The following is a 19,208-nucleotide window of genomic DNA, read 5'->3' on the forward strand; positions in this document are numbered from 1 at the left end:
GGGTACACATTGATTTTGCTGGTCCATTTATGGACTCAATGTTTCTAATCGCTGTGGACACCCATTCGAAATGGCCAGAGGTCATTAAAATGTCCTCCACCACCACGGAGAAAACTATTGCAGTCCTAAGGACCATCTTCGCCAGGAATGGGTTGCCAGAACAGATCTGTTCCGACAATGGCCCACAGTTTGTGTCTGAGGATTTCCGGAGGTTCCTGAAGAATAATGGGGTGAAACATTACACATCTGCCCCATATCATCCAGCCACAAATGGATTGGCTGAGAGGTTTGTTCAGACCTTTAAAAAGGCCATAAAGGCAATGTATAATGACGACATACCACTGCAACACAAGGTGGATAACTTCCTGTTTGCTTACCGGAATGCGACACATGCAGTAACCAAGCAAACTCCAGCCATACTGTTTTTCAATCGGAGACTAAGATGTCGTTTGGATTTGCTCAAACCAAACATAAGACGAGATGTTGAGGTTAAGCAGTTCCAGCACATAAATGAGAAGCCAACCAGGAGCTTCAAGATAGGGCAACCAGTCTTGGCCCGCGACTACCGAACAGAAAAATGGCAGCCAGGCACGATATGCACACAGCAGGGACCACTAATGTACACAGTGGACGTTGGAGAGAGCATCATGAGACGCCATGCTGACCAGATTCTAGAGTCACAGGAACAAGCCAAACCTGTACCACAAGCATGTGCACCTGGTAATGAGCCCGAAGTACAGATTGCGTCTACCTCAGAAGCAGGGGTATTGGAAGCTGATGAACCAACCAATGACAATGAGCCAGAATTGACTCCACCGCCAGAACAGGATACTCGAGAAAGGCGCTATCCAGTCTGGATCAGGAAGCCTCCTCAAAGACTGAACTTATAAATGACTATTCCAGTTGATGTATATATTACTGAGAAAATTGTAATTGTAATTAATTATTATTTAGTTGTTAAATGAATGTTATGTACTGTTTATCTAAAAGGGGAAGAATTGTTGTGTATGTACCTTTAAGGGAATAACTGGTCTTAGACTGCAGTACCGGCAGTGACCACCCCTGTATAAAAGGCCCTAGCAGGCTTCTGTAGTTTCAGTTTCAAGCTGCCTCTTGTTCAGTAAAGTACCTGTTAAACTGTTCTCCCGAAGTCCGTGTATGATTGAGGCGCGGACTTTACAAAAGTCTGGTTTGAACTGTCTCAAAGCTGACATCAGCCCATCCCAGAATTCAACCACCATCACAATTTAGTCTCTCAAAAACATTCAACATTCAAGCAGAATTTCTATCAGCAATTCACGGGATTTACTGAAAACTTGCAAGCTGATTACAAACTCACACTGAAGTCTTCAAGTTAATGTTTCTGTAGGAATTGCTGGTTTTCTACTGAAGGATCAGGCAAAGTATAATATGACAAATATTGTTGCTCAGCAACCATCCCTTGGCAAGAAGAAAACCACAAAATAAACTAAGCATCTGGTCTACACTAGATCCAAGATAATTAAGCGAGGAACTATCCTTTTATAGTAAACTATCCCTGCCAAAGTTTAATAATCTCTGCCTTGCAAAACTGTCTGAACTTGGTGTGTTTTTAAAATATACAAATAGACTGATAAACATGCAAGAACATCTACAGCAATGTATGAACCATAATTCGTAATATCTTACTTTGTGCATTGCCACTGTTTTCCACAGGAGTTAATCTACCGGTAGATTATACATCGAAAACACCCAAAGTTGAATCATGGAAGGTCCAAACAATGCCAGACATATAAATGGCTCTGCATATTATATAGCTTCCAATATGTAGATTATCCTCTACATTTTTAGAAAATGGTCTCTGTGACTTCTACATTATTATTGTAGATTAATTTTCATTAATTTTGTACCACTGGCATTAGACAACAACAACAACTTATATTTATATAGCGTCGTTAACGCAGTAACATGTCCCAAGGCACTTCACAAGAGTACTAGAAGACAAAACATTGACACCGAGCCGCATAAGGAGAAATTGGAGCAGGTGAAAGAGGTAGGTTTTAAGGAGCGTCTTAAAGGAGGAAAGAGAGGTAAAGAGGAAAGAGAGGTAAAGAGGCAGAGAGGTTTAGGCAGGGAATTCCAAAGCTTAGGGCCGAGGCAACAGAAGGCACGGCCTCCAATGGTTGAGTGATTATAAGCAGGGATGCTCAAGAGGGCAGAATTAGAGGAGCGCAGATATCTCGGGGGGTTTGTGGGGCTGGAGGAGATTACAGAGATAGGAAGGGGTGAGGCCATGGAGGGATTTGAAAACAAGGGTGAGAATTTTGAAATCGAGGCGTTGCTTAACCGGAAGCCAATGTAGGCCAGCGAGCACAGGGGCGATGGGTGAATGGGACTTGGTGCAAGTTAGGACACAGACAGCCGAGTTTTGGATGACCTCAAGTTTACGTAGGGTAGAATGTGGGAGGCCAGCCAGGAGTGCGTTGGAATAGTCAAGTCAGACAATCAGTATGTTGTTCTATCTAATGTCATTTTTTTCCATTACTAATAGTCTCCTCACCTGTTCAAAGATCTTCTTTATGAAGTGTTGATTGTTTATCATAAACAGAAACACGGAAAAAGCCATGTACAAGCAGCCATGATCCAGGCTCCCACTGCGAATACTTGTGCATAGTTTTAAAGGGGCAGACCAGGTTAGCAGCTAACCATCACAATCATGCCTCACACACTAGATTACCTATCAGCAATGCCAAAGCAATTTAAGTGCAATTAGACTGAAATGCATGGGCTTCAAAGGCCAGTTTCTCAGAGCCACAGTTTGGACACTCTGGGACTAATTGATATGATGCAGTAATTTTCAAGATCTACTAATATTATATGACACAAGTAGTGAATTACAAATATTTTGTAAAGATCTTCTGTTTGATTTGGCCTGCTCCAATTGGTCATATACTGTTCTTAAACAACTCATGGCAACTGAAACATCTGCTATTCACGTTGACTTTCCACTATTTTAAATATAATAATATAATTGTTCTTAACACTATTCTAAATTAGAATGCAGCAAGCTTCCAATTGGCACACTCTGGATTATGACAACTTAACATCTACTAAAGTAAATCCTTCATTTAACAGCACACTTTTACAGTTCTGAGGAACTTGTATAGGGCCCTGGTCAGGCCACACTTAAGAGCACTGTACACAGTTCTGCTCTCCATTCTATAAAAAGGACATAGAAGCACTGGCGAAAGTGCAAAAAAAGATTTAAAAGCATGGTACAGTACCAGAACTGAGAGATTACAGCTATCAGGAAAGATTGAATAGGCTGGGGATTTTCTTCTTTAGAAGAGAGAAGACTTGGAGGTGACCTGATAGAGGTCTTTAAAATTGTGAATGCGTTGGACAGGGTAGATGTGGAGAGAATGTTTCCACTTGTAGGAGAATCCAAAACTAGGGGCCATAAATCCAAGATAGTTACCAATAAATCCAATAGGGAAATAAGGAGAAATGTCTTTCCTCAGAGAGTGGTTGGAATGTGGAACTCGCTACCACAGGAAGTGGTTGAGGCTAATAACTTAGATGCTTTCAAAAGGAAACTAGATGAGTACATGAGAGAAAAGGGGATAGAAAGATAGGCTGAAAAGCTGAGATGAGGTAGATGGAATGGGAGGAGACTCGTGTGGAGTATAAATACCAGCACAGAATAGTTGGGCCAAATGGCCTGTTTCTGTGCTGTATATTCTATCTAACACTCTATGTAACTAATGAGTCATTCCCTTATTGAAACACAATGTACTCAAATTTTATATTCTAAATCTACATTTTAAGTTTAATTTCCCAAAATAATATTGCTCCCAGCATTTGAAATGAACTGTTCTACTGGAATATGACGTTGCTGTAATTCAGATGCTTTGCTATATACCAGCACATTTACATGAGCAATATTGAAGTGTAAAAGGAGAGGTGATGGGGTTGTAAACTGGCCAATAAAACTGAAGGTCCAGATTTGAAACATCTAACGTTATAATATAAACAGGGGAGATATTTCTTTTCAAAAAATCTACCACCAGTACTTTAGTGGTGAAAGCTACTTCAAAGAGTAGTCAAGCATATAATAAATGGACAAAATGACTGCAGCTATTCCTGGCTAGTTTCAACACTATAAAGGGGACTCCAACATGGTACATGAAAGCCATTCTCAACTAAAGAGTCAACAACACGTTGTCCATTACATTTGCAATTGAGGGTAAATTTTGCATCATCCTGCACTGCCAGTGCATGTCAGACAAGGGTGAGTGTGGTGCGTAACGGTGTGCTTTTTGTCCACTCCCAATATTCTGATATGCAGTCCCAGCTTGCTTTGCTTTGCACAGAAGGAGACAATTTACCCTTAATTCTTGCACTTCCATTAAACACTATGGCCTAGAAATTCGGTGGCGCCCCGTTTGGGGCGCCAAGCTCGCCTGGGCACCGGAATTACTGCTCCAGACGGAGCCGCTTGCGCCAGCCCGATATTCAGTTTCAGCGTCCCAAACGGAAGCGGGGCGCTGCTCGAGGCGCCCCGCGTCCCTCTTGGGGCGCTGCAACTGAAAATCGCAGCGCTACGTGCCACAGCGCCACACGCTGCGGCACGGCCCGCTGCGGTACTGCAGGCCTTCCTCCCCTTCTTAAAGGGGAGGGGCCTGCTGCAGTGCGATCAGAGATCACGAGTGCCGGCAAAAGAGCCCGGCACCGAGGAGAAGTGCCGGGCTCTTGGGACACAGCCGGCACTACCTGGGGGGGGGGGAGGGGCTCAGGAGGCCGGGGACAGCAGCGCGGAGAGGTGCTGGCAGGTGGCCAACAAAAATGGCCGCCCCGCACCTCTCCTTTAATTTGCGCCTCTACCGCCGCAGGTAGGTCCCCCTGAACCGGTCGCGAATTGCGACCGGCGCTACAGTGGGGGGCGCGACCAAATATCGCATTCGGGGTGGTAGCGGGGCGCTGCGCACACCGATGACATCATCGGTGGCGGCGCAGCACTACAGGCTAACGCCGCCATTAGCGCCCACCTGAATTTCATGGGAGGCGTGGCCAGTGGCGCTAAAGCCACTAAGTGCCCTCTTTGGGCACTAACTGGTGGCGCAGCCCACCGAATTTCTAGGCCTATGTATTGTATTCAATTGATGACAAAGGGCTACTGCAGCAAAGGGATTTATCCGATTGCTTACATTACTAAATTTTACATCAAACAAACAGGTTGACAGGTTGTAGTAGATTGTTTAATATAAGCACCAATTTGTGGGAAACGATGTTAAGTACTTTAAATACAGCAAGTTAACTAAAATCATATCTAATGATTCAAATTTAATGACACTATTATCCTCTTTTATTTATTTAGGAATAAAAGGTTGGGGCAACCACATGGCCGGAAATCTGGGCTTAAAATTCGACTGTGGCAGAAAACGTCTGTTCACGTGGCTGCAGGGACATCGCTTTACTCCTGCACTCTGTTCTCACTCAGAGCAACAAGAGTGCTGAGGCGAAGCCCCCGGGGAGTGGCATTGGCTCAGTGGGGGTGGCACCTGCTCCCCTGCCAGTTACTCCGCCAGTGCCCTTGTTAGTACCAGACTGCTCCGGTGCACATCGAGATGCTACAGTCTGAAGCTCGGCCCTCAAGACCCAGAGCTGCTTGAGGCCACCCACCACAGCTATCTGAAGTGTTCTCAATGGAAGCTCTGCAGTCTTCCATCTCCCAATCTGTAGCCACTGGGGATGCACTTCGTGGCAGTATTAGGATAGGTAAACAAGCACACAAGACAGGCACCAGGGGTTTTTACAAGGGTGATTCTTAATTCAATAAGTTAACTATTATTCAAATATGAATTGAGTTGTTGTAAAGATTTTTTTTTCATTATTTGATGTTGGTGTTAATATTTATAGTCAAGTTAAAGCAAGACCCATGAGACTGGATTACAGAAGGCAATCAGTTGGTGGTTGTGAGGTCAGTGGTCATATGGATGGAGGACTGTTGGTGTATTGGGGAGGGGAAGGATTGTTCAGGTGAAATGCTCTTGTATTAGTTGTTCTGACAGCTAGGAGGACTGGTGGTCGATGTTACTCCTGCTCTTCGTGCTGCACCCCTCCTCTTCCAGCTCCAAAGGTAGACCTACCAGACCGCCTATGAGTAAAATACAATATTTACAAGGCAAACAAGCAGTTCACCACCAGAACAAAGTTGTTGGCAGAACTCACAAAGTCAATAGTGGAATAGAGAAAATAGCCCAAAAAGAGGTCCAGAAGTTGACGAGCAGCCTAAAAGCACAAACCAGCAACTATCCTATACGGAGGGGCTGAGCCTTTTAAACAGTGCTCCTGCATGGTTAGTCCCATGATTTACTGTGTGAGTCACACGCTAGGGCAGACCAATTTCACAAAAGGATCCTATAACCAGCGTAGGGCCCTTATTTTATTATTATAATTAGGTTTTTGCATCCTACCGGTGTGCGCCCTAGATGCCCATGGGGCGCCCGGCCCAATATGGCAAGCAGTGGGTTTCCGGTGGGACGGGTGCATACGCACCACCGGCCATAGGTTCCCATTTTACACCTAAAAAATGAGTGTGGTACAATCCAATCTATGGGCCCTGGACTCTTAACTGGAAGTTTAAGTCTTGATTGGCAATGCTGGCTTACTCTGGTTTTCCTAAAAGACATGGATTGCCCTTGTGAGCCAGATTGTGTTAGAGGGGCAGAGAGAAATGGGCATGGTGCTGGCAGTGTTTCATCCTGTACCATTCAAGCATATCTTCTGCCTGGTGTGGCAACTGATTGTTCCGCACTTGAAACTTTGCATTGCTTGTTTATTTTGTATTATGTCCTCACTGTTCGGGTTGTTTTATTTTTTTTATTGTGGATCTGATGGAGAACATAAAAAAAACAAGAGGATAAAAGGGTAACTTAAAGGAGGGAAATCCTGGAAGAGCTGTACCATTATTCGAGTAAGGAGAGATGTTTTAGAACTTTAAAAATCTTCAATTTGGATATGTTCTGTAAGCAGGAGCTTTTTTAAAAGCAATAAGAATTATTGTATAGATTGAGGTGGAGCAGCAAGGTACAAGTTAATACCTAAGAACATAAGAAATAGGAGCAGGAGTAGGCCATTTGTCCCTTCGAGCCTGCTCTGCCATTCAATAAGATCATGGCTGATTTTCTACCTCATCTCCACTTTCCTCCACTATTCCCATATCCCTTGATTCCCTTAATACTCAAAAATCTATCGATCTCAGCCTTGAATATACTCAATGACTGAGCCTCCACAGCCCTCTGGGGTAGAGAATTCCAAAGATTCACCATCCTCTGAGTGAAGAAATTTCTCCTCATCTCAGTCCTAAATGGCCGACCCCTTATTCTGAGACTGTGACCCCTGGTTCTAGACTCCCCAGCCAGGGGAAACATCCTCCCTGCATCTACCCTGTCAAGCCCTGTAAGAATTTTGTATGTTTCAATGAGATCACCTTTCATTCTTCTAAACTCTAGAGAATATAGGCCTAGTCTACTCAATCTCTCCTCATAGGACAAGCCCCCCATCCCAGGGACCAGTCTGGTGAACCTTCGTTGCACTCCCTCTATGGCAAGTATATCCTTCCTTAGGTAAGGAGAGCAAAACTGTAGACAATACTCCAGGTGTGGTCTCACCAGGGCCCTATATAATTGCAGTAAGATGTCTTTACTCTTATACTCAAATCCTCTTGTAATAAAGGCCAACGTACCATTTGCTTTCCTAATTGCTTGCTGTAGCTGCATGTTAACTTTCAGTGATTCGTGTAGAAGGACACTCAGGTCCCTCTGAACACCAACATTTCCCAGTCTCTCACCATTTAAAAGATACGCTGCTTCATTTTTGTGTTTTTGTCCCTCACATTGGAATTCATTTCAATTTTGTTCAGAGCATTATACTTTGTACCTCGAGCCATGTAGGATATATAAAATAAACGGCAGGCAGATTATTGAAATTGGTGACTTTTATTTCACTGAGAAAATGTCTACATTCTCTCTGCTTATTTGCCACAGTAGTGTTGGCCTCGCCTCGATGAAACCACTTTGGTGGCAAAAAAAGTGAACTGTAACCACACTTGGCTGACGAATTAAGATCGAAAGTGAAAGGGGGGAGAGAGGGAAAGAAAGAGCGTGAAAGAGACAGACCCATGTATTAGAAAGAGTGGTAATAACAGCTGCAGTAACAATGCAGAATATTCTGCACAAACAATCTTTTCATAGTGAAAAGTAGAAATGCCCTCCTTGTTCCTGTGACACGAATCAATCAAGAGAAAGTATTTAGACTGCCTCTGGAGAGATCCGTGAGCTCCACCATCTAGTGATAGAACAGAGGCATATGGACTGAGGATGAGAAAGGGGTCAAAGTACAGAAAACATAAAATTAAAGAACAAAATACAATTTTTCCATTTTAAATTTTAATCCATTCTAATGTGTCTAAAGCGAGTTGGATTTGTTGAAATGTTGTTGAACACAAGAGATGGGCTGTTTCAGACAGTGATGTGGACTTGGTCACTGCTGCAACGAACCTTTACAAATATTTATTATAATGTAAAGAAATATAATGAGCTGTTGCCAGTCTGGTAGATGTTTGTATCAGTTAGTCTGGTGCGAGCTGATATCTTCATAATTGAACCCCATTCTGTGCAAACGTTAAATGTTGTCAAACCTTTATTGCTTCTCTTTTGGTGCTTTTTTGGCTTTTCATCAAATATAAAAATGTTTCAATTAATCATTTTGATAGAAGAGAGTTTATGGGCAGTGGCAGTGATACAAATTACATAAGAACATAAGACGTAGGAGCAGGAGTCGGTCATTCGGCCCCTCAAGCCTGCTCCGCCATTCAATAAGATCATGGCTGATCTGATCTTGGCCTCAACTCCACTTCCCTGCCCGCTCCCCATAACCCTCGACTCCCTTATCGTTCAAAAATCTGTCTATCTCCACATTAAATATATTCAATGACTCTGCCTCCACAGCTCTCTGGGGTAAAGAATTCCACAGATTCACGACCCTCTAAGAGAAGAAATTTTTCCTCATCTCCGTTTTAAATGGGCGACCCCTTATTCTGAAACTATGACCCCTAGTTCTAGATTCCCCCACGAGGGGAAATGTCCTCTCTGCATCTACCTTGTCAAGCCCCCTCAGCATCTTAATTCTTCTTAACCAGTGAACGAAATGCATAATATGTAAAGGCCCAAGTCCATCTGTGGTATGGTTAGGTGACCAGTTGTATAAAGGATAGGGGAAATTCTGCAAACCCGTGGGGAGGCATGCTCATAGCAAGCACAGGTTGGAGACTGGAGTACAAAAGTGCAGCCTCCAATTCTCCCACCTGCGCCCCTTGCAAGTATATCTCCTGCTGGAAGTGCAGGCGAGCAGGATCAGCACCATACTCATCCATCTAAAATAACCCAATTTGCTGAGAAATGTTAATATTTTCATTGTATGTGTTAATTCTTCCTTATAATTTTAATTGCATGTTTATCTGTCTGGTTTTGCCTCAATGTAATCTTATGATGTGATATCATTCATGCTTTTGCTAAGCTCCATGAGAGTCAGCTTGACTCAGTTGGTGGCACGTTCGCTCCTGGGTCAGAACGTGCGCCACACCTGGACTTGCACCAATTGTCCAGGTCAGCATTCCAGTGGCAGGATTGAGGGATGAGACATTAAACCTGAAACCCTGTCTGCCTGCACAGGTGAATGCTAAAGATAAATGAAAAGATGCTGGAGTTGGTTCTGGAAACATGAGAGCGATTAGATAAAACAACCTCCTTCATCCAAACCTATCGAATTTGAAAATTGCCAAAGATATTCCTGGCTCCGCGAGACAGTCTGGTGCAATACTGGGTGGTTTAGAGGATGAGCTGGCCAGCAGGCAAGTAGTCCTGGGGGTGGGGGTTGGAATAAGCAGCGGAGGAGTTGGAGGGAGGGGGTGCTTGAAGTGGTATTGGCCTACAGTATTCTTGTGGAGCCCAGTGGAGCATTCCTACTCCTCATGGCCCTACAAAAATAATTCTGCATGTACCTGTTCTGGCCGTTTCTGCTTTACCACCCAGGATGGAGCATGCGCAGCGCACATTCTGCCCAATTTTCCCTCAGAATTATACTGGGGCTCTATGTATGCCATAGGGCTCCAATTTGCATGCAGTAATTAGGCTCCCACTTTATTCTGGCAGCTGTCTAGGCTATACAACGGAAGGCCCTGGGTAAATGGCGGTGTACAGGATCCGAGCGGGAACTTGCGATGAGTGTAGCACAGCTATTTTCGGGCCATATTTTCGCCAAGCAATCAGAGTTAAAATTGTCCACTTGTATCACACAGGTTCCAGAAACTGCAGTAAATTAGTCCGTTATGCCATTGACAATGTCGGGTACTATGTTAACACTTGTTAAATAATATAATGATTTCCAACCAGCTGCAAGTACAAATGGTGCTCTGCCTGCCTCTGGACGAGAGAGTCGCGGCTCAAGCAGCAGGTCTGTCATAGTTCAAATGTACTGTGCCACAGTGGAGCATGTCTGATCAGTTCTCAGCCAGACCATGAGATTGAGCACTGTGTTAAGTCAAAATATTCCACCTCAAGGAGAGGAAAGTCCGACATCAGTCGGCCAACTCTTCTTGAGCCTTGCTCCATCTGGCTGATCACAGTGTGGCATTGATAACAGTCACAGAGACTCTGCCACACAAACCACCCATTATCACTGATTGCTACGGGATACACGGTAACAAGGGCTAATTTGAATGAAAAGAGCTGCACTGTACCTCCGAAAGCCATTCCTGATAATGAAGGATTTCAAGGGCAGGATTACACTAAATAAAAAAAATACATGTAGTGTAGAGTATGTCATCCATGTGTCCAGCAACCATGGCAATTCTGCCAGCTAAAACTATCCACTCGGTAAGGGCAAATTTTCAAGAATTATATTTCTAGTAATTAATATGAATATATATATTTAATCTGCTGGATTTAGAAAAGTTCCACCTTTTGAGTGAATTGTTAATTTCTTGTTACATCACCTTAGATTATTAATGAATATAACAGTTTCTTGTACGCTACAGGACTGCTGATCTAATACTTCACAGTAACTATGTTCGGCACTTAGTTTATAATCAGACGTTATTGGTGTAAATTTAAGATTAGACTTCCTGCTCTGCCAAGAGGAAGGGAAATTCATTCCTGTAATGTATATACCTTTAAGGGGGGAACTATCTTTTACAGCTCATGTATACTGCAGTACCGGCAGTGACCACACCTGTATATAGCACTGAGTAGTAATCTGTACAGATCAGTTCCTGTGTGAGCCACGTTGAGTAAACACCTGTTGTACCGTTCTCCTGCAGTCTGTGTCTTATTATACACGGACACAACAATTCCCCAAAGGGTTCAATGAGGTTTTTTTTCCCATGACTATAGCCCAACAACAGTGAGATAGCACAACACAGGAAGAGAGCAGATGAGCGCTGATGACCAGGGTTGCATGCAGTGGCCAATCAAAAACCAGCAAAAGCACCAATTAGGAAAATTGGAAATAGAGCCTTGGTTTACCAAACCCAGAAGCTAACTGTAGTAATGTTAATATAGAGGGCTAATCTAGCAAAGCTCATGTAGGAATGTCATACAAATATATTAAGCATTCATCCACTCAAATCTCCAACTGTAAGTTCTAAGTATAATCTCATAGCTGAGTTTACTACAGTTATTCTGATTCGTTCAGGACAAGGCATTACTAACAGCAGTGAACTAGCATAATGAAGAGAGACCAGCAGATGAATGATGAGAACTTTTTTTTATAATGTGCAATTACTATTAGCATCCGACACCTCCAGGGACCTCACTCTCTGGGTATCTTTGATTGGCATGCTTCCCCTATTATAGATTTTGAAGAAAACTGAAATAGAACATTAGCAATCATTCTCAATCGATACCAGCTTGGGATTTTTTTTTTAAACTTAAACCACACCAGGTGCTTTATCAGATATAATAACAATGGGCTTGAATACACGATGAAACTGGGGGCAGAGAACTGAATAAACCATTAGGCAATAGCCGCACACTTTAATCGGCTTGAAATTCCCTATATCACCATGAATCTGCCTTAGATGCACAGAGTAGCTGTTAGCCGACAGGTCTGAATGTGTCTAACAGGATTTTGAAAATTTAATTGCAGGCAGGAAAATAACCCTCATTAATCAGATCACTCCCGTTTAATTAACGACCTATCCATATATGGGCTGTTAAAATTTTGGATGCAAAATGTAGTTGCAGTTTTGTATCACTAAAAGGTACACAAGAAAAATGGACGTCATTAAATTCAGGCCCTATTTTGGTAAATCAGGACCTCACGCTGAAGACAGTACAACACGTCTGCCCCATTCGCTGGGCGGTCTGCACGCTCCGGGGAAAAATAAAACCGGCAACAATGGTTATTGATTTCTTCAGAACAAATAGCGCTTCCACAAACCTCGTGCATCGAAGAATTCATCCTCTGAGCTGTCGCCAGAGTCATGCACAATATTCTGCATCCGCCACTGTGAGTTTCTGTATCGGCAAGAGGCAGCTGCAATAGGAAGAGAAAGATCAGTCAGAGAAAGCTAGCCCTCCTATTACCCAGAGCTAACACTCACGTGTGTCTGCGATTTTCCTTAAAAAAGAACACTAAGTACTGGCAAACTATGTTGTTACATTAGACGGCCTTGAAAAGGTTCTTCAATTGACTACAGCCTTGGTATAATGTAGATCTTTTATGACTCCTTCACTAACAGAACACACACATAACAGCTTACCCTACTTTTCTAGCGCACTGTTTTTTATGTGGCTCATATTATACAAAAGCGCTCTAAACATAAAATGAAATCAGCTCTTTCAATGGCTCAGCTTGTTAAGCAGTGATTAGCTGAGTCATACAGGTCAGGTTTAGTCCCTCGTTTGTAACAACATAGCTGATTTCCGCTGGCGGTAGGGATGCTACATTTGGCCTCGCCATCCTCGGTTTGAGGAGAAGAGAATGAATGAGGCCTCCCATTCCTGACTTCTAGCCACTGACCCTTGCTGGAAGTGGGTGGTACGTGAACAGAATCAGGCTTGGCCGTTATCATCAATCTCACCATTCATGTAGAAATGACTCATGAGATAACACTGGGCGGCCAGCTGGTGGCGCCATCAAAGGAAAGTATAAATACTCAGGCGTGGGCCCAGCTTGCTCAAGACGTTTTTGTAACCAGGAACTAGTGATGTAACTAGAACTCATGGTTGTGAAACAGTTGATTAAAGCCTTGTTTTATACTCAAATCAAGTGCTTAGTAGTTTTCTTACCTCAGCCGTGTAAACCCTTCATTTCAATAGCCCGCCAACACTCGCTGACATGCAGAATTATCATAACGGAGAGGAAATTTGGTTGATAAAGGAGGGAAGAAAATTATATATATAAAAAAAGTTAAAAGAACTGACAGGCAATTACAGCCCATTGGATTTTTTAAATCTTATTGAATCTGTTTGAGGAGTCCTGTGTTATTTATGTACACTGTCATTACTGTGCAGTTCAGCGCTCTCCCACTGCTCTCAGTTCTGTATTTCTGTGTTCATGGTTTGTGGTTATTGAGAGGAACCTTGCTGTGTTTTGAAGTTATTCTCTCATTTCACTGTTCGTCTGCGTTAACCTTTACTTTTGACCCCATACTATATGGCATGGATCATAGAACTGCACAGGTGATTCACAGAATCACAGAAACCCCACAGTGCAGATAGAGGCCATTTCGGCCCATCGAGCCTGCACCGACACATATCCCACCCTATCCCCGTAACCCCACGTATTTAATCCCCCTAACACTAAGGGTCAATTTATCATAGCCAATCAACCTAACTCGCACATCTTTGGACTGTGGGAGGAAACCGGAGCACCCGGAGGAAACCCACGCAAACACGGGGAGAATGTGCAAACTCCACACAGACAGTCGCCCGAGGCCGGATTCGAACCCGGGTCCCTGGCGCTGTGAGGCAACAGTGCTAACCACTATGCCACCGTGCTGCCCATCGGTGAGCTGCTTTTACACTGGTTCACCGCAACCTTTGGCAGACGCTAATTGTTATCCACCTGTTTGCTCAGCCACAGATGATGCATGAAGTAAGAAGGTCAGGGGTTATTGGGGGAGAATCCGCCCCTCCCCCCCAAAAAAAAAAAATTAGGAGTAACAAAAGTATTCAGCTCATTCATTGCAGCTCATCATTTCCGGACCAGACGGACCATGTTTCATTCTTTCACCGAAACCATGGCCTTTCACTTCTTCATCAACCTATTCAAATTCTTCCTCTGACAAGAATAGCTTTATGCATCAGTCTACACCATGGAAAGTTAGTGACAGAATCAAAATCCTTATTTGGTGATGTGAAACAGAGTTTCTGAATGAAGATCCTAAGACAGATTCCAAGTTCACTTATCCTGCAGTAGTCTCCATTATTAAGTCACAGCACCATTAACTACTGCCTCACAGAGGACATAGATACATAGATACATAGAAGATAGGAGCAGGAGTAGGCCATTCGGCCCTTCGTGCCTGCTCCGCCATTCGATGAGATCATGGCTGATCTTTTAATTCAGTATCCCGTCCCCGCCTTCTCTCCGTAACCCTTAACCCCTTTTGCCCGTAGAAATATATCTAATTCCCTCTTAAATATATTTAATGAGCTGGCGTACACTGCCCTCTGTGGCAATGAGTTCCACAGGTTCACCACTCTCTGAGTGAAGAAATTCCCCCTCATCTCTGTCCTAAATGGTTTAGCCCTTATCCTCAAATTATGTCCTCTAGTTCTGTTCTCACCCGCCAAGGGAAACATTCCTTCTGCATCCAGTCTGTCTAGACCTGTCAGAATTTTATACACTTCTATGAGGTCCCCTCTCAATCTTCTAAACTCCAGTGTGTACATCCCTAAACTACATAGTCTCTCCTCATAGGTCATTCCCGCCATTCCTGGTATCAGCCTGGTGAATCGCCGCTGCACCCCCTCCATGGCAAGAACATCCTTCCTCAGATGAGGCAACCAAAACTGTACACAGTACTCGAGGTGTGGTCTCACCAGTGCCCTGTACAGCTGCAGCAAGGTATCCCTGTTCCTGTATTCTAACCCTTTTGCTATGAAGGCCAGCATACCGTTTGCCTTCTTGACTGCCTGTTGCACCTGCATGCTCGCCTTCAGTGACTGGTGTACAAGAACACCCAGGTCTCTCTGTACTTCCCCCTCTCCCAATCTATTGCCATTTAAATAATAATTTGCCCTCCCGTTCCTGCACCCAAGGTGGATAACTTCGCACTTGTCCACATTATAGTGCATCTGCCATTTATCCGCCCAATCGCCCAGTCTGTCCAAATCGCTCTGGAGCTTCCTGGTCTTAGGGTCTTAACTATATCTCCTCACAAAGTGAAGTCCCTGTGTTCGGGGTGCTATCATGGGAAACCATTAAGTGAAAGCTGCATGTGTCATACAATAGGCAGACAATAGTTCTAGGTATAATTTAAAAAAGAAACTATATATGGCCCCAATCTTATCTCGATGTGGATTCCCCGCTCAGGCCAGAGTTAAAATTACAGTCTGGTTGCAATGATGTCATCAGGCCGCAACATTCATATGTAAAGAAGGACCCTGTTGGCTCTGCACATGTGTACTTTTTGCCTGCTGAGGAGAGGAGGTTAAAATTCCAGATGATGCAATCCTGGCGGCTTTCGGACAGGTAATAGCCAGGGTGATTTTAACTGCCCACCGCTAGGTTCCTGCTGAGCGAGTAGGGTTAAAATCGCCCCCAGGGAGGGTGTGCAAGGCTGCCACCAAGGGGGGAAATTTTAATTCCCTTTGCCCGGAGGAAACAGGGCGGTAGCGGATTTAAAACCGGGTTGGTTGAGTCACCACCTTGTTACCTCCCGGCTGCCATTTTTCCCAGAGCCTCCGCTGACCCCCCAGGTACCTGCCTGAATCAGGCAGGAGCCTCATTAACCTTTGCAAATCAGTGTCCTATAACATAAATAGGACCCCGATGCAATTTTAACAACCTTTTGGGCATAGCGTGCGCCATGGACGTTCCACTCAGTAGATGCTTGTGGTAAAGAAGAGGTCCAAAAGGTAAGTGAAAATTTATTTTTGCGGGGCAGGAGCGCTCCCCTGGGTGCTACAAGAATAATGTGGACCACTGTCACCCCAGATTCCCCCACCCTCTGCGACTGTCCACACCCGCCGCCCCCCCGACCACCCCCCATACGTACCCCCCAATATTGAGCCGCCCTCGAGCTGGTTAGCTGCGAGATGCTCATTCACGGCGTGCAACTCACCAGCAGTACGTTAATGAGACCCGGCCCACAAAATGGACTGAGCCGCCTACCTGAGGGATCGGGCAAATGGCCCACCCACTCCACTGGCCTGCTGACTGAAAGCTCAAATCTACCCGCAAGACTCAGTTTGGACAATTGTGTAAGCCACTCAACCTTTGCTTTTACAGTTCCTGGCATCACAAAGCCATTGGGCAGGATTTTCATTGGGCCCTGGAGGCGGGATTGGTGTCGTGTGGGGGGTTAAAATCTCGAAATCGGGGGGGGGGCACGAACCCATCCCGCCCCCAATCCGCCTCCATGCTAGTTTCAAAGGAGGCGGGTACCCGACCTGTGCTGGGACCCGCCTCCCCGAGGCAGGAAGGGGATTCGTGCCAATTAACTGCCTGTTAACAGGTAGTTACCAGGCAGTTTTTAGCCTAATCCCTATTTTTATTGCTGAAGTGTGGGATTCCCGACGGCTCCGAACCACGCCAAGTTAGCGAGGCGGGCCGTCGGGCTCGGAGGGTTCGAGATGTCCGGTGTTCAGGTGAGTGATGGGTGCATGAGTGCAGAGGTAAGTGTGTTTGGTGTGTGTAAAGTGTTTAAAGAAGTTCAACTTACCTTTACAGCCTTCCTTCCTTCAGGTCTTGGGAGTCCCTCATCTCACCGGCACAGAAAGCAGAATGGCCACGAGCTGTCAAATGTTGCAGCATTCAGCTTTCTGTTCTGGAGAGATCTCTAAATCAGCCTGAGAGGAAGGAATTAACTTAGTGTACAGATTGTCAGTGTTTGACAGCTTCAAAGAGCTGTCAAACGCTGATATTTCATCTGTCAAAAGTTCTTGACAGATGAAATGTCAATCTGTGACGTCACCTGTTGCCGGGTGGCCCTTAATTGGCCTGCTGAGCGAGCTCAACAAGGTCAATCAAGTGAAAATCGCGTGGGTTGGCCACAACTCAATGGAGGCGGGACTACAACCCTGAAAGTTGTAGTCCCGCCTCCTACATGCCTCCAGAATCAAAATCCAGCCCATTAAGTGCAGAAGAGTCTGGTAAAACAATCCTAGTCAATGAGTTCTGATTAAAGAACCGCCTGAAATGCTAACCTATCCTTTCTCAGAAGCTGATCAGCCTGCAGTGCGATTCCTGCATCTGTGAATCCACCCAATCCTTCGGAGATTCCAGAATTATCGGCTCTGATTGTCTGAGTAATAGATCGATCTCAAACAATTATATATCATTAATTCACCACTTAATGTTCTTAAATATGCTAATTTTGATTAAAAGTACCAAGTGCAATACTATGAATAAATCTGAGAGACAGACAACAGCATTACTCTGCTGCTGCAGACGCTTCGCATCAAATAACGTGAAATGCTTTGGGGAAAGGGCACAGATTGAGTAGAAGACACTAAAAGAATCCCAATAATGGATAATCCAGGGCTATTGGGGTGGGGGGGGTGACTTAAAACAATCACTATCACTAGAGAGAAAGTACTCGGCAAACTAATGGGACTAAAGGTGGACAAGTCCCCTGGACCCGATGGCCTGCATTCTAGGGTCTTAAAAGAGGTGGCTGCAGAGATAGTGGATGCACTGGTTGTAATCTACCAATATTCCCTGGATTCTGGAGAGGTCCCAGCGGACTGGAAAACCACAAATGTAACGCCCCTATTTAAGAAAGGCGGGAGACAGAAAGCAGGCAACTATCGACCAGTTAGCCTAACATCTGTCATTGGGAAAATGCTGGAGTCCATCATTAAGGAAGTGGTAACAGGACACTTAGAAAATCATAATATAGTCAAGCAGAGTCAGCATGGTTTTATGAAAGGGAAATCATGTTTGACAAATTTGCTGGAGTTCTTTGAGGATGTAACGAGCCGGGTGGACAAAGGTGAACCAGTTGATGTGGTGTATTTGGATTTCCACAAGGCATTCGATAAGGTGCCACATAAAAGGTTACTACACAATATCAGAGCTCATGGGGTTGGGGGTAATATATTAGCATGGATGGATAAAGGATTGACTAACTAACAGAAAAGAGAGTCGGGATAAATGGGTCATTTTCAGGTTGGCAAACTGTAACGAGTGGGGTGCCACAGAGATCAGTGCTGGGGCCTCAACTATTTACAATCTATATTAATGACTTGGATGAAGGGACCGAGTGTAATGTAGCCAAATTTGCTGATGATACAAAGGTGGGAAAGCAAATTGTGTGGAGGACGCAAAGAATATCTAAAGGGATATAGACAGGCTCAGTGAGTGGGCAAAAATCTGGCAGATGGAGTTTAATGTGGGAAAATGTGAGGTAAGAAAAATAAAAAAGCAAATTATTATTTAAATGGGGAGAGATTACAAAATGCTGAGATACAGAGGGATCTGGGGGTCCTTGTACATGAATCACAAAAAGTTAGCATGTAGGTACAGCAAGTAATTAGGAAGGCAGATGGAGTGTTGGCCTTTATTGCAAAGGGAATGGAGTATAAAAGTAGGGAAGTCCTGTTACAACTGTACAGGGCGCTGGTGAGACCACACCTGGAGTACTGCGTACAGTTTTGGTCTCCTTATTTAAGGAGGGATATACTTGCATTGGAGGCAGTTCAGAGAAGGTTCACGAGGTTGATTCCTGAGTTGAAGGGGTTGTCTTATGAAGAAAGGTTGAGCAGGCTGGGCCTATACTCATTGGAGTTTAGAACAATGAGAGGGGATCTTATCGAAACCGATAAGATTCTGAGGGGGCTCGACAGGGTAGATGCAGGGAGGATGTTTCCCCTCGTGGGGGAATCTAGAACTCGGGGGCATAATTTCAGAATAAGGAGGCACCCATTTAAATTGGAAATGAGGAGGAATTTCTTCTCGGAGGGTCGTGAATCTTTGGAATTCTCTTCCCCAGAGAG

At 44.4% G+C, this 19,208-nt stretch overlaps 1 protein-coding gene across 4 annotated transcripts in view; it reads right to left on the bottom strand.

The window, feature by feature from the left end:
* Nucleotides 1-19,208, bottom strand: part of LOC147102522 (membrane-associated phosphatidylinositol transfer protein 3-like) — a 495,678-nt gene that overhangs the window by 464,255 nt on the left and 12,215 nt on the right. Inside the window, exons 1-2 of one of the 4 annotated variants that reach the window (XM_085965039.1) lie at nucleotides 12,803-13,254; nucleotides 12,481-12,576 (exon numbers count right to left, since the gene is read on the bottom strand). In XM_085965039.1, the coding sequence (XP_085821165.1) occupies nucleotides 12,481-12,541 (61 nt within the window). In that variant the 5' untranslated portion in view covers nucleotides 12,542-12,576; nucleotides 12,803-13,254. Of the gene's footprint in view, nucleotides 1-12,480; nucleotides 13,255-19,208 lie in introns of those variants that run through there. The other 3 variants (XM_085965038.1, XM_085965037.1, XM_085965040.1) reach the window with 3 other exon arrangements.

The sequence above is a fragment of the Somniosus microcephalus genome, chromosome 22 (assembly GCF_052327205.1).
Source record: "Somniosus microcephalus isolate GS21.2 chromosome 22, FLI_Smic_1.0, whole genome shotgun sequence".
Classification (NCBI taxonomy): Eukaryota; Metazoa; Chordata; class Chondrichthyes; order Squaliformes; family Somniosidae; genus Somniosus; species Somniosus microcephalus.